Source organism: Squalius cephalus (assembly GCF_949319135.1).
Source record: "Squalius cephalus genome assembly, chromosome: 17".
Taxonomy (NCBI): domain Eukaryota; kingdom Metazoa; phylum Chordata; class Actinopteri; order Cypriniformes; family Leuciscidae; genus Squalius; species Squalius cephalus.
Window position 1 is genome coordinate 4,386,029 of NC_137138.1, and position 16,221 is coordinate 4,402,249.

A 16,221-nucleotide genomic window follows, 5' to 3' on the forward strand; every position below is an offset into this window, starting at 1 on the left:
GCTGACATCATGGTCTTGTTTCCTACGTGAAACAAACCTATAAAAAACGTAAAACTGTAAGGATGAATTTATTCATGAACTCTCAAAAGTTGACAAGAAAGTGCGATAGATAGATAGATAGATAGATAGATAGATGGATAGATAGATGGGTGTTTCGCAAGTTGTCCATCAGTTTCATTTTGTCCAGCATGCAGAGACTTGAAAGGAATGCAGTATCATTTCCACTAATCCCCCTAACCTTAAAAAAATAAATAAATTCTGATAAATACTGCCCTTGAAATGAAGATCTACCATCATTTACTGACTGTAAATGGCACATCGCATTACTCCTTCCTTCCTTTCTTTCTTTTCTTAATGAAAGTAAATGAGGACTGAATCTGTGAAAAGCTTCAAAATGACAAAAATACTTATAAAGACAAATAAGGTTCCATTTGTCAACATTAATTAACTACATTAGTTAACATTTACTAACAATGAAACAAACTTCTAAAGCAATTATTAATCTTAGTTCATGTTAATCTCAACATTTACTAACACATTACATACAAGTTAATATCTGTTAATATTATTTAATGAACCTGTGTTGTGCTTAAATGAACTAACAATGAACAGTTGTACTTTTATTATCTAACATTAACAAAGATTACTGCTCATTGTTAGTGTTAGTTGACACATCTAACCTTAAGTAATGCGACCTTACTGTAAAGTGTTAAAAAAAACCTCTTTATAAAGCACCACCATAACAGTAGCCAGTATTATGCATTATGTTTTAAGTTAATCAGACAAGAGGCTGAGTAAGATGTGACAGGATTTTGGTTGAATTATTCATTTAAAGTTTAATAATAAGTATAAGAAAGTATCTCATGTTACTCAGTTGCTTACATTACTGTAATACTACTTGTGTGTTTGTCTTGGACGAAGCACCCTGTGACTGTAAATAATATCAGGGGATTTTGTTAATAATGCTTGAGGTGAAATTACAACAAATCATCTCATTTCATTAGCACTGAAGCTTCTCACGTAATCACAGGGCATTCTGGATCTCGTTTAACTGGAAATTTTTTGGGATTTGATCAACTTCCTGCCGGTAGCAGATCAACTGAATGGCATCATCACGGTATGAATTCGATTATCTGGGTTTTCCATCTTAATCCAGGGGACTCGTTCAGATCAGATTGTACTGTATTACTTTTATGATGGAATTTCCACAGGGCACCTGCAACGCCACACTAATCTGAAGAATGATAATATTAATATTTTTATTTTCTTGTTCCTTTTCCTTCACGGAAAGACACCTTATATAATAATGAAGATTCCCATGTCTTGTGTTTTTTTTCTTCTTTTTTTCTTCAGGCTAGACAATTTATTTGGCTCATGTTACTTACCTGTAGATTACTGTGGCACATGGGGAAAATCCTTGGGATTTTAACACACACACGATCAGGACAAAACACAACAAATACATGCATTGAGGTTCAGAAGTCGACACTGAATTTAAACTAATGTATAGTAGTGGTCAAAAGCAATGTCTGGCATAGGAAAATTGACATCTTGATATCAATTGACATTAGTTGTGACAGATGACCGGACCTAAACATAACTATATGGATATTGCGTCCATTAACATTGCCCTTATGTGGGGCATCAAATTTCTAGATGGAGGGACGATTTTTATTTTTCAGAATGGCAGAAGTTATCTGGAGCAGTACGTCGGGGAGTTTATCAACACCTGCCACCACGCCGCCTGCGATGACGTCTGCCTTATTTAGGGATTTAGGTGCGGGCTGGACGACGAGATCCGCTTCACCCGGCCCGAGGAGATCCCTGCTGAAACCCAGAGCTTGACATTAAAGGGATAGTTCACCCAAAAATGAAAATTACCTCATGGTTTACTTACCCTCAAGTCATCCTAGGTGTATATGACATTCTTCTTTCAGACGAATACAATAGGAGTTATATTATAAAATGTCCTGGCTCTTCCAAGCTTTATAATGGCAGTGAATGGCCATTTTTGTTTTGAAGTCTATAAAAAGTGCATCTATCCATCATAAAAGTGCATCTATCCATGTATATTGTCATATACATCTAGGAGGACTTGAGGGTGAGTAAATCATGGGCTAATTTTCATTTTTGGGTGAACTATCCCTTTAACAAACGAGTGTTACAGTGAGTGAAAATGCTAAGTGGCTAGTAACTGTAAAGACCACCCATTGGCCCAATGACGGAGTCCAACGGCCTGGGTGAAGGGATAATGCGTGTATGTCTTTTCAGCGCTCCAGTGAAGTTCACTTAATTTATTAGAATTTTAGTTTCAATATTACTTTAACTCTATGCTTAATCTGACTCCAATTTCAAATGATGATCAAATTTAGATCTTGTTTCTTATTAAAAAATAGTCATAAATTATGAATTAATTTAGATCTTTGATTATTCTGAGTATCTCATAATTTCAAATATTCGTTCATTAAGGACCCAGTGTCGCTTTGAGACGTCACGTCGCGAATGTGCGCTCATGATCACAAACTAGCCAGTCCTGAAATAGTCAGAGGGTGCAGTGCAAATATTTGACCCTAAGCGGCCACTCACTGCTGACTCATAACAAAGGTGTCATTTTTTTAATAGTTGCGAGCTTGCAACGTGCTAAGTCAGTGATAGTCAGAAATCGGAAGGTCTCCTTAATGATGTGCCCCATGCTCCATTCATAGTGCCTTCGGTTTGATCTATCCTGGACAGAGATTTACGGAAACACCAGACTGCACATTAATCTACTAGTAATAATGATTTCTGAAAAATGCAGAATAAATCACGATGTAACATTTATTTGTCAGGTAAAATGTATCATGCCAATTACACAAGTGATTAAAAGCCAATTCAGAAATAATAAATACATAACATCAGTTACTCAAAGATGACTCTAAAAGTAAGCAATGCATTCCTGACAGTGACATACAGTGGTGTGTGAGTGTGTTCGAAGTGTAAGACTTGAGAAAACACTGAAACAGCACTGTATGGAGGTTTTCCCTGGTTACAGGTTCCCAAAGACTGCTCTGTCACCTTCCCTTAAATACCCAGACCAGAACAATAGGGTTGTCCAAATATTTTTTAGGGTTGTTTTGGGTCAATTCATGTACCCCAGGGGGTAACACCTGGTTTCGGGGGAGATGGGAGATATCTTGAAGAGACATCACCCAAAGAGGAGAACAGGTCTCCTAAGTTCTCAATCTTTCTCATTATACCGATGACTGCAATGAAATTAAGACCATTTTACCAATTCACAAGATACATCATATGTGATATATAGACATTCTTAGTGAACTTTTGGTGACTTGACTCAGGGGGAAAGGAAGGGTGGAGGGAGAAGGGGATGCAGAGATAAGGAAGGAGAAAAGTTTGGACAGGACAATGTCCTGTGCGATCTTCTTTGCGATCTTGTGTCCAGGGTGCGTTTTATTGCTTTATTGCAGGGTGAGTTTTGTCTTAGCAGGAAAATCAGTTCTTACATAACCACTAGCCACAGTGGCTGGTGAGTAAAAAAGTTAATGTCGAGCCCTGAAGAGGACTATATCAGCTTCGCACTGTGGGTGAACGGATCCGCAGTCACAATGGGCGAAGCGGAGGATGACATAATTATAATAATTAATATAATAATTCATTACATTTATATAGCGCTTTTCTGGGTACTCAAAGTGCTTTACATATGGAAGGGGGGAATCTTCAATTTTCAACCACCACCAATGTACAGCACCACCTGGATGATGCGATGGCAGGCATATTGCACCAGAACGCCCACCACACACCAGCTTATTGATGGAGAGGAGAAAGAGTAATGAAGCCAATCAGTATATATATATATATATATATATATATATATATATATATATATGGGGATGATTAGGAGGCCATGATGGACAGAGGCCAATGGACAAATTTGGCCAGGATGCCGGGGTTAAACCCTTACTCTTTTTCTGAAGGACATCCTGGGATTTTTTTTATTGATGACCACAGTGAGTCAGGGCCTCGGTTATACCAGAGGGTATTTTGGTGGAGATTGAAACTAGGGATGACTGGTTGATCGATTGGGACTCTGAAGCATAATTTCCCTCCCTGCCCTTTCCTGACTCATCAGTTTCTACATCATTGCTTGTCCTGTCCAGCATTAAACCTGTTACATTGAGACTGAGTGTTCATCATCGCTGGTTCTATCCAGTATAGAGACCGTATCATCGCCCTGTATAGACACTGTATTATCATCATTAACCCCGCCCATCCTCCCTCCCCCACCTCAGCCAGTCCTTCAGTCTCACCTCAGCTGGTTCCCTGCAGCCCTTCGTCTTCCCCCCTCACACAGTGCGCTGCAGTTGAGCCCCAGCTCTTACGGTCACCAGCCTCACCGAAACAAGAGGATCCTTCGGCTCCTCCTCCGGCCGCGGATCCCTCCGGCCGCGGATCCCTCCGCTCCACCTCGGCTCGTCGACCTGTCGGCTCCACCAGAGACCCTCGGCCTTGCGGCTCCACAGGTTCCCTCGTCCCTCTGGCTCCACCTTGCCTGAGCTGTGGACGTACGAGCCATCCACTGCGCACAGTCTCTCCACTCCTTTGGCTCCACCGAGCTCCACCCTCCCTCCGGCTCCACCTTGGTCCTCTTTCACACCGGCTCTGCCTCAGTCCTCAGACGCTCTGGTTCCTCCTCGGAGGCTTTTCACTGTGGCTCCACCTTGGTCAGCAGTGCCAGAGGTGTCGCTTGGTCCCATCGGCTCTCCGTCTGCACCTTGGGCTCCCCTAACAGCTCTTCCGGGAGGGGGTGTTATGTCACAGATATTCAGTTATCTTTGTCTCAGGGTACGTTTACACGACAACGATATGCTTAAAACAGAGACATTTTTCCTTTGAGTTTTCCGCGTACAGACGACACCATTGTCAAAACGATCCTCATTCACAGGGATCAGAGTAAACAGCCCCTAAGTTTCACTTTCATGCACTTTTAGGTTGTATTCATTAGTTCCTGTTTTCCTTTGTTTAGTTTCCCACCACTTATGAGTTGTCTTAGGGTACGTTTACACGACAACGACGATATGCTTTTTCAACGGCGATAAGACGTTTTGTCTTTGAGTTTTCCGCTTACAAACGACACCATTGTTAAAACGATCCCCATTTACACGGATTCGCGAAAATGACGCTGTATTCTGCTGTCAGGCCGTTAGATGGCGATGAAACACTGTAGATTGAACAAGTAATATGCATGTGCATGACGTTATCATTTTCAGAGATTCACGTTTTTTAAAACTTACACTTTGAAACCTGTTTTCAGAAGTCTGGGTTTTCACGCCGTTTTTGAGTAAACGAGCAGCCAAAGCGCATAAGAAGTTTTTAGTTGAAAACGGTGTTGTGTAAACAGTAGGGTGGCCATACGTCCGGATTTTGGCCGGACAGTCCGGATTTTAAGCCCCCTGTCCAGCGTCCTGCGCAGCCTCAAGCCGGACACTTATTTATCCTCCTTTTTGGAGTTGCGCCGAATCGGCCTAAAAAAACCCGCTCTAGAATCTTTATTGGGACGCAGCAGCATAGCGTTAATGCCATAAGATCTCTGGTCAAACAAATGATTGGCTGAAAGCGCGGTCAAATAAATATCTGATATATCATTGGTTAAAAACGTAAACAAGCCTCCATGACGTGGAGTCCACGTGCTGGCTACGTCATATCATAACGTTAACATGCCGAAACGTCAGACCTCATTTAATCCGGAATGGACAAAAGAGCACGACCATGATGACCCTAGAGGAGCTGGTGTCGCCTGAGCCGCTGCAGAGGGGGAACTTCTTTCTTAAGAACTGAAATGTGTATTTATTAATTTTTCGCATTCATTATTTGTTTATTTATGTATTTCTGTTATTTCCAGAAGTCCAGAAATGTTGTGTTTTCTGGCACTGTGCACTTTGCAAGACAGGTTCATCTCAGTGGTCAGTTTTTGAAACAGACATCACAATGTCTTGAATAAATACAAATACTGTGAACAAACACTTTTTTGCCTCTTCTGTTATACATAGGTCTACATCAAGATATATCGTAGTTTAAATTGTCTGGCAATGAATAGAGTAGGCTATTTCAGAATCACTGTATCATGATACCATCGATATGATGGACAAAATTGTATTGTAGCTACGAGTACACCAGAGTCCTATATGCAATAATTCTTGCCTCACTAAATGCTGCAAAGTGTCCTCTTTTATGGTGTTACGGAAATGGTCACCCTAAACAGCCCCTTAGTTTCACTGTCATGGACTTTTAGGTTGTATTCATTAGTTCCTGTTTTCCTTTGTTTAGTTTCCCACAACTTATGAGTTGTCTTAGAGATTCATTTACTTCATCACAGGTGTTTGTCATTAATTAACCTCATTTGCCTTGTATTTAAGTTGCAGTCTTTTCCGTTCTCAGTGGTCCGGTCACGTCAATGCATAGCGGTTGTGTTTGTTTGCCTGCCGTGTTTGGATTACCTTCTGTGTGGAATATTAAAGTCTTTTAATAATCATCTTCCTGTGATTTATACAACCCAGTTGTGACAGTATGCTTTTTTTCCTGTGCTCTTTTGTCAGATAAATCCCTTAACCAAGTTTAGTGTTTTGTTCTTCCCTCATATTTAAAATATTAAAAATTAAAAATATGAATTAAACTTATAAGGTCATTAAAAACAAATATCACATTTAGATATATATTTTGCACTACTGACACACACACACATTTATATATATGTATATATATATATATATATATATATATATATATATATATATATATAGATATATAAACATTACAAAGGACTAAAATTAAATTATGTTATTTTTTATTAAAATATAAAAATGCAGACTTTTAGACTTCACTGAATTTCTGATCTGATCTGTTTTTCATGGCATGAAATCATTTCCAAATCAAATGTACGTTGCAATCTTTGGTTTCGCCAGCATTCAATGAAGCCAAGCAGTTTGAGAAACCAAGCAAGAGTATTGGTGTCCGATTCTCAGAGATGTGCTGAGAATAAAAAAGGAAGTTCTCTGTATTACACTGCTGGGATGACTAATATTTACTGTCAATAATGAATGACTGATGAATGCTGTTATTTTAGTCATTCAAGATGCTTGGTGTGAAGTTTGTTTGACTCTGTCATTTGATATTGATAAAGCGGTAACTGATAGTCATTTCACTCTGTTTTTAGTGACTCGTTCAGTCGTCAGGAAACGCATGATGTTGACCACTAGATGGAGTGCTTTAAATTAAATATGCTTTCTTGGCAGATTCTGAGGAACAATCAAACCATTTGACATAAACACTTTAGCAGGCAACAAAAGATACATATCAAGTAGAAAACCAAAAACTAGAACAATAACATTTAAAATGTATTCATGTACTAGATGTTGATGCTAAAAGAGCCAACAACATTAGCAGGGCCATAACACCACATTTCAAGAGTAAGCGAATAGTGCATGACAAGAGAAGTGAAACTGCAGAACAGAAGAGGAAAATTAGAAAATGTAATGTGTATTTATGCATTTCTATATTTCGTTATAAAAAAGTACCTTTATTGGCACATAATGGATTTATTATAACATTATGCTACTTTAAATGCAAAGACAAAGAGAGGTCAATGTGAAAGTCACTGACATAATGTTGAAGTGTTTGGTTGGTTGCTAGGCAGTTCTGGGTTGTTGCTACTGTAGGCGGTTGCTTATTGGCCAATCCTTAAGTCTACATGATTTTCATAGGAATGTCAACAATATAAATGTATTTTGTTATTTTAATGCTTTAGTCTATACATGTTTTAATGAGATCCATATCAGTTTGTAAAATCAGAAAAACATCATATTATGTTGTTAACAGTGATTTGTGCTGCTGTTTTGGACAGGGCTGGTTTTATTCTGATATGTATTATTTCTGATAAACACAAGAGGAATTATTGACTTCAGATGAAAAGGAAAGTTATTTCACATGCAGAGCAAGGTATTACACTTTGATAAGTTTATGAAGACAAAGTTTTTATTTGTAATTTCTATTTTAAATTCATGTTCTTCTGTGGAACAAGACTATGTCTGGCCTTTTTTCCATGCAATTATTATGAATGAGAACTAAAGCTGACAAGCTTTAAAAGGGAGTTTTAAAATATTAAAATTAAACACAAAGGCTCAACACTTTTACAGTGCCTTTGTGTCCTTTTTGAAGCGTGTCGTCTTTAGTTCTCATTCATAATAATTGCATGGAAAAAAGGCCAGACATAGTCTTGTTCCACAGAAGAACATCGTCATGTGGGTTTGAAACAACTCGTGGGTGAGTAATGATAACAGAATTTTATTTTTGTGGTGAACTGTCCCTTTGTTTTGTTTTAATGTAATGCTGCTCATTCACACTAGATGGCGCTCTTAGATCTTATAACATTAATTTAAAGGGCTCGATCATCGGTTCTCTCTCCATTTAGTCCCTTTGACATGTTGTTCCAAACCTGTATGCCTTATTTTTTTCATTATTTTATTATTTAACCTCCTTGATTGATTGACAGTGTCATTTGATTGACGCTTTTATCACATGTCTCGTCATGAAACATAATGAGCATATCAAATCAATTGCTTTTAAATTGTAATGATTGTAAGACATGCAGAAGACCGGAACAAATACAAACAATGAAGGCTATTTTAGTTATTTCAATTTGAACAAAACAACTTGGATTCATCATTTGTATTATCAAGATTTGTGACTTTACGGTCAAATAATAAGATATCTATAACCAGTGTAAATACTGAGAGGAGAAACCTGAAAGAGAACCTTCTTACCAGTGGTGTTTTAAAATGAGGAGGCAAAGTTTTTTTTATTATAATATTTGTATTTCTATATTATATATATTTTTATATAAATCAAATGTAATTTCATGTCCCTGTTACACTTAATGTTGTCACAGTTTCCTGGTTTAATAGAAGTATAAGTATAAATAAGTAAATAAATTCCTCATTAAATAATAAATTAAGATCAAATTCAATTATATTTTGTATTTTTACACTATGTAATTAATGTTCTATTTATTAAACCGAACCAATCATATCGAGATGGAGGCATTGCCTCCTCTCAAGTGTCTTTCCTCCATTCATTCTCAATTACCCCCCATCAAACCCACTGCACGCATGTTAAAACTCAATGGGCTCAGGGGAGGCGAGAGACGCTGTAACTTTACCTGCTGGTGTCACTGTTGGACAGTGTTACTTTAGAAAAAAACTGATTTATACACTTTTTTTAATGTCACATTTTGTAATTTTTGCGTTGTTTTATTTTCATAATATTGATTATTTTCTCATCCATTTTTCTGAGGAGACACTGCCTCCCTCGCCTCCTCTGAAGAATAGCCCCTGATTCTTACATACTACGGAAAATAAAAACAGACAATGCGGCAACTCTCTGTAGTAGAAACATATGGTTACATTTATGATAAAAAGGTAACTTTGTTTCAAAGATAATGCGGACATTATAACATTTTGGTTTCTGTATAATTTACAATTTCTGTTTTCATTCACTAATACAGTCTTTAAATACCTTGGTGTTCAACTGCCCATAATCAACTGTCTTAAAGAGGATCTGCGACTGTGTGTGTGTGTGTGTGTGTGTGTGTGTGTGTGTGGTCTTTTCCTGAAGGCATAACAGCAGTCTAATGAAATGAATTACACTTCTCTGGAAAAGTGTAAAAGCCTTAAGTTCACCTCTGTGTAATCACGATCTTCAGAGAGCATGTGCGGGTCCGTGTTCACTTTCACAACCTAGAAACGGCACACAGATCATTAGGTGCCATATCATACTGATATTCAATGTGCAAGAAACAGATTTAAGAATCATCCAGACTCACTTGATTGACTCAGGCACTATAGGTGAAAGAAAAAAAAAAGCATACCACAATGTGTGCAGTGTTTAGGATGATGCTTGAACTGATGAATACTTACTATTGGGTGGCTCATGATGAATACTGCCCCGTCGCTCAAGTTTGAAGCCTCCAGAGTTGTGTGAATCTTCCTTTTTGTTTTTTTTTATCTCTCCTGCTTTCTCATCTAGAGGTCTGTCTTTATCTTCTTCAAATACTGGAACAACACATCAGAGTTTTTATCCATTTTTATTTTTTATTGAAACAAATGCTATCTTAACATATATTTGTCAGTCAAAAAGGGTTTCTCAAAATAATAACTTTTAAAGATTAATTTGTACAGAAATTGAAAAGCTTTCAGAGGCTTTCTTTTCAGCTTCAAAAAGGATGCAAAAGCACCATAAATGTATAACAGTCCATTCAACTCATGTGCTATATATCTTAAGGCCAAATAATATCTTGATTGAGGAATGACAATTGAAGTCAGTCTTTTAAACTCAAGAACCAGATCAGACTAGATCAAATCTCTGAGCTGGTGTGTGTGAGTGAGTGGAGGCGGGGCTAAACTGCATATTCATGAGCTTCAAATCCTTCCCTCACACTTTGTAACAAATCCTTCCCTTGTGGGTAAAAATTACCCGAAGACCTAAAATTATACCTTTTTTTTTTTTTATCCAGAAAGCTTATGTCATGTAAATTTGATAATATTATAGGCTATTAGATCATATTTTTTAATGCATTTTTTTGTTACTTTTTCATTTTATTTACCTTTAAATTACTAGGTTTTATCAATCCAATTTTTTCTTCAGTATGCATTCTGGTATCTTATGAAATATATATATATATATATATATATATATATATATATATATATATATATTGGTAAAGTTTTAGCATTTTTTTAGTTGTAATTTAAACAATTGTTCAGGTTTTCCTATACATACTGAAGTGTCCGATATTGTAACAATTCAAGTTAGTACGGTGGACAGCATGGGAAACAATTAAAAAACAAGTAAAACCTTGAAGAATATTTATTTGAAAAATGTGATTTAATTCAGGGAAAAAAATGCAATCACAGCTTCAGAAATTTCTATTATAATTTCACTATTTATTTTGCATTTGTGTTGGGTGGTGTGGGGTGGTGTGGTGGGGTTGTTCTGCATTGTAAATGTGTTCAAATCTTCATAACTGTGTGCAGTCTGCATTGTGACTGATTTTTATTTGAAAAGAAAAATGCCTCTTGTTATTTGACCTCTCATTCATTTTAATGGGAATTTATAGGTGTGTGTGTGTGTGTGTGTGTGTGTTCCATTTTTTTATATTTGTTTGACAAATTAAAAAAACAAAATCTTCACATTCCATTCATTCCTATGGGGGTTCAATTGTGAGGGAAGGGAAGCACCTCGAATCCAGTAAAAAAACAAAACAATTTTTAATAAAAAAAAAATAAAAAAAATATTTGGGTCAAAAGACCCGAGGTAAGGAACTGTTTATAGGTGACAAATGTTTAAACCGTTTAGAATGTCATTTTTAGAAAAGTCTTCATTAGCTTAATTGAGGTGACAAATTTCCTTTGAGGTTATGTATGGTGAAGACACTTACGAGCAGGGGAAGCTGACTCACTGATGCTATCCTCTTCTGATCCACTGGTCACATGCTGTGATTTCTCTTCATGCTCCTTATGTTTCTTCTCTTCAAGTTTCTTCAAACCTGTGAGTAGATCTCGATCTGTTTCCTCCTGTTTAATAGCCTGTGTTTCTCTGTCCTCTGCCTCCAGCAGTTTCTGCTCTAGCTCGCTCTTCTTTTCCTTGAGTTTCTCAACAACTTCTTTCAGGTCTTCAATTTCTTTTTTCTGGTCATTAACTTGTTGAAGAAAAACATCATACAAGTAGCTCTTAGTCTCTTTACCAGTCTTTAACTTGTTTTCCAGCTCATCAACAATTGAAGAAAATATATTTCTCAGGCTCGTCTCACTGCCTGCCTCTAATGTTTTAATGAGCTGATTCTCATGAGCACTTGAAACGCCTGGTTGCTCCTCATGCTGACTGTCTTTGGTTAAGCGTATCAGATCAATCACAAAACTTTTCACAGTCTCTATGTGTATCATAAGGTTTTCCTTAGCTTCTACTTCCTCATTAATCATAGCAATGTCTTTTGCATGCTTGTCTTCCATTTCTTTTCTGTGTTTGTCCTCAATTCTAAGCTTTTCTGTTAAATCATTCACTTTTTTGTCATGCTGTTCTTCTTTCTCCTTTAGAAGTTTCTCGGTTTCTCTTTTTATTTCTGCATGTTTTTCTTTTTCCCATAATAAAAATGCATTTTTATATGATGACTGAATGAAGAACGTGGATTCCTTGTTTCGTGTCATATTTTCTATTACTCTGAACAGATCCTGAACACTTTCGTCACTATCCTCCAAAAAACACATCTCACACTCGTTGACACTGCTGATCCCTGTCGGTTCAGTTCTCCCAATGATCAAAACTACAACATATGCTGAGGCCTCTTCGCCAAACACTTCAGTGATTGTTTTTAAACATTTCTTCCAAGTTGCTTTCCTGTTGTCAGTAACTAACAGAAAGGCATGAGGTCCAGGAAAGACCTGTAATGCACAATGTTCCATTTTATATTTTTGATTTTCGATTTTCATTGATTTGCCTCTTGAGGGGAAGCAACAGCATGATGTCAAGTAACTCTTCCTGGTGGAAGGTGTTTTCACCACTGAGATCTTTCTGTCACACACACAACCCTCTCTGGGCCATATTTCAGGATCAGTTCTTTCCGCTCTTTTCCTGAGAATGATGTCACATGCACGATCCTTAAGAGATTCATAATATCCATGTATAATAAATCGAAGCTCTGGAGCAGAGCCAGTGGATACAGTGATTGTGCCATCTGTCAAGTGGGAAGATTTCAAAATGTATTACACTCATAAATGTAAAGATACTCTGAGGTTTAAAATTGTTAAGCATAAATTGATATTGTTTCAAAATTAGCTTTTGCTCATATAACTTTTTATAGCGGCTATCATTAGATGGTGTAGCCAAAATCAAGTTTCTAAATCACACCATAATCATCCTGTGGTTCATCTTAAATTTAATCCCGTGTTTTTTTTTTTTTTTGTAAAAACATTTAGTCATAAAATGTTAAATGTAACTTACATTGTGATGTGTTTCTATGTTCCCCTGCTGAACAAAAGGTTAAAACCCTTTACATATAATTCAAACAAGAACTTAAAGGGATAGTTCACCCAAAAATGAAAATGCTGTCATCATTTACTCTCCCTCAAGTTGTTCCAAACCTGTATGATTTTCTTTCTTCTGCTGAACACAAAAAAAGATATTTTGAAGAAAGTCGGTAACCAAACGACTGATGGACCCCATTGACTTCCATAGTAGGGAAAAAAAAAATACTATGGAAGTCAATGGGGACCAGCAACTGTTGAATTACCAACCTTCTTTAAAATATCTTCTTTTGTGTTTAGCAGAAGAAAGGAAATCATACAGGTTTGGAACAACTTGAGGGAGAGTAAATGAGGACAGAATTTTCATTTTTGGGTGAACTATCCCTTTAATACATTTATCATAAAAATATATATTATTGTTTTGTTTTTAGTTAACGGTAAAACAATACATTTCTTACATTAAAACAAATTATATCTGATATGGGTGCAACAACATGATATAGTGAATATTCAATAACAATTTGAGTATTTTTAGTATGTGATACAAATTTTATAAAAGTAAACATGCTGAATGAATGGTCACACAGACAAATTGCCTTAAAATATGCTTTAAATTTGGTACTAATTAGAAATAATGATTTCTAAGCAGTCCTACAATCATTACTTAAAGGAGACATATCATCCTTTTAAATTGTTCCTTTTTACATATAAATCATACATTTGTAGTCTATATAAAGTGGAACTGCAATGCTGAATTCCTCATTATTATAGCTTCACAGGCCCCTTTTCTACCCCTTTTCTGATGTGCGTCTGAGAGCAACTCGTTTTGGTGCGGTCTCTTTAAATACAATTGAGACACTTCATACCCCGCCCCCTCTCCAGGTGACACTCGGTTCAACTCCACCCCGTTCGGCCATTTTTGTAGTTTGATAGCAGAGATACGATTATCTAGCGGCACAGAAACTTTTTATTCACACGTTATTAACAAAATGTCAACAACGGAAGACTTGTCCAGCCAGCCTTACATGTTCGAGCCAGAGTCGGAGCCGGAGCGAGATGAAAATGAAGACGACGAACCTGCAGAACAACGTCTTCATATGGATGTATCGCAATGGTGTGTTACTGTATTTACACATGAAACTTTGGTCTTCCGACCTTTTACCACCGTGCCAATTTATTTCGATTAATATGTGCGAGGGAGAGAGAGCAAGACAGCGTCTAGTTTGGAGACGGTGTCTTGTTTACACTTTCGCCTGGTTCCGAAGAGAGAGAGAGTGCGCGCGCGACCGGGCCTCTCTCTCTGCTCGTTCTTTCAGTTAAACATGCGCCCTGTCACAAGCGCGGCAGTTCATCTACATTAGACGGTGTAATGAAGCGTGTGGGTTACTACATCCAACAACCGAACATTTTAACTTACCCTCTCGTAACTTCTGCATCCTTTAGCTTGGACTACAAAATTGCAGCGAGAAATAAAAATGGCGGATTGCTCGAAGTGTTGGGCCGGAAGTCAATGTCCTTATTTGGCAGTTCCGCTGCAAATACTGTGACGTAATAGTTAAAAAAACGTCATAGATAACAGAAAAATCTGAACAGGTTGAAAAATAAGGCCAAAACAGAATATAAATATATCAACGAAGCACCTGAAGAGAATAATTTCAACTTTTCTGTACTTCTAAACGCTCCAAATATACAACAAAATGCATTTAAGGGCTAAAAAAGTGGATTTAGCATGATATGTCCCCTTTAATAGTTTTTACTTGTATCGGATAGTGAAATACTGGACGTCAGTGTAGCACAGGTGTAAGAATGCTTACCTTCACTGAGTAAACCTGCACAGATAAACATAAGACACACAGATATTAGTGCTCTTTATTAAATTAAAGTAGCAATGAAAATAGTGTGATTTTGCTGAGTTTTACTTACTTAATTCTGAATCTTTATTTTGCAATGCTAAAAAAAAAAAATACACACAAGATTTGTAATTCATGCCTGCAGGGTCTTTCACATACAGTACAGGAAGCTTAAACGTCACAAGAACTGTAAATGTCTGAACTGCACAGTTTACAACAGACAATCATTTACAGAAATGACTCGTTTATAATATAAAACCTGCATCAATACCAATAACTAATTTCAACTCTTCACAATCAGAAATAGAATGTAGATCAGTAAAATTGATTATTGTTTGATGATATCGAAAGTATCACCTCGGTATGGTATCGACGCCATCTTCTTTGGTATGATAAGTCCCTCAGCTCATTAAAAGGAGGTTAAAACTGACACAGCCACAGAATCAGACACTATATATTCCTGCAAAAGATGATTGGAGTCCGATTCACGATTAATTCAAAAAGAAAAATCAGTATAACCCACACTGAGTGCACTGCACGCCTGTTATCTAAGAACAGGAAAACACTCACTTACAAATGAGAGATGGTATACGGAAGTGCTAACCACAGAATGAAGAAAAGAAAAGGTCTAAATCATGTGTGAAAACAGTTGATGAGAGAGCTGAAGTGATTGGATAACAGTAGCAAGATAGTTTTATACACACACACACACACACACACAGACAGACACACACACTACTGTGAATATATATATATATATATATATATATAGTAGTCAACATTTAAAGTGGATCAAAACCTTTCATCAAAGTTATACAGGAATTTTGAACAATAGGCGTACCCATTCTTGTCTTAGGACAAGTTTGATGAAGTTTTTTGATCCACTTCAAATGTTGAAGGGGCAACAGAAGGGGCCTCTGCTTGTGCTCAAAAATGTAAATGTGCCTGGGGCAAAATTGTCACCAAAATTAAGAAAAATGCCCCCAAAATTCAAGTTATGGACCAAAAATGTCTCTGTACAAGTTCTTGTTTTTAATATTTATAAGAAAACCACTCGGACAAGAGTGCTGTTTTCCCAAATATCAGCATACTGGAAAATGTGATATTGATTTTATACAACATTTAAATAAAAAATAAGTTGATATTAGCAGACTTACATTTTAAACACAATATTGTAATTCACAAGTTCACACTTACATAAATTAAACAGAGTAACGATTATGCGTATTTGGCGTGCTGTCCGGGGGAGGGCTCCGAGCTCTGAACTTTTGCCTGAACCTAGAGTACTCCCCCAAAAAGCAAAA

General features: G+C 36.9%; 4 protein-coding genes across 4 annotated transcripts in view; all 4 read right to left on the reverse strand.

Moving 5' to 3' along the window:
- The window catches only part of LOC307144915 (uncharacterized protein), a 262,913-nt gene that overhangs the window by 123,789 nt on the left and 122,903 nt on the right, over positions 1–16,221 (reverse strand). The window lies entirely within an intron of this gene.
- LOC307144903 (uncharacterized protein) overlaps positions 1–16,221 on the reverse strand; it is a 258,364-nt gene that overhangs the window by 101,875 nt on the left and 140,268 nt on the right. The gene's annotated exons all lie outside the window — the stretch shown is intronic.
- The window catches only part of LOC307144894 (uncharacterized protein), a 178,136-nt gene that overhangs the window by 41,862 nt on the left and 120,053 nt on the right, over positions 1–16,221 (reverse strand). The window lies entirely within an intron of this gene.
- On the reverse strand, positions 9,257–15,502 carry LOC307144924 (uncharacterized protein). The gene is made up of 6 exons (XM_079847661.1): positions 15,275–15,502; positions 14,987–15,017; positions 13,045–13,071; positions 11,486–12,778; positions 9,966–10,100; positions 9,257–9,785 (listed from the first exon to the last, which is right to left on the reverse strand). Exons 4-6 carry the CDS (start codon positions 12,531–12,533, stop codon positions 9,748–9,750), a joined length of 1,221 nt encoding a protein of 406 aa, XP_079703787.1. The 5' UTR covers positions 12,534–12,778; positions 13,045–13,071; positions 14,987–15,017; positions 15,275–15,502; the 3' UTR covers positions 9,257–9,747.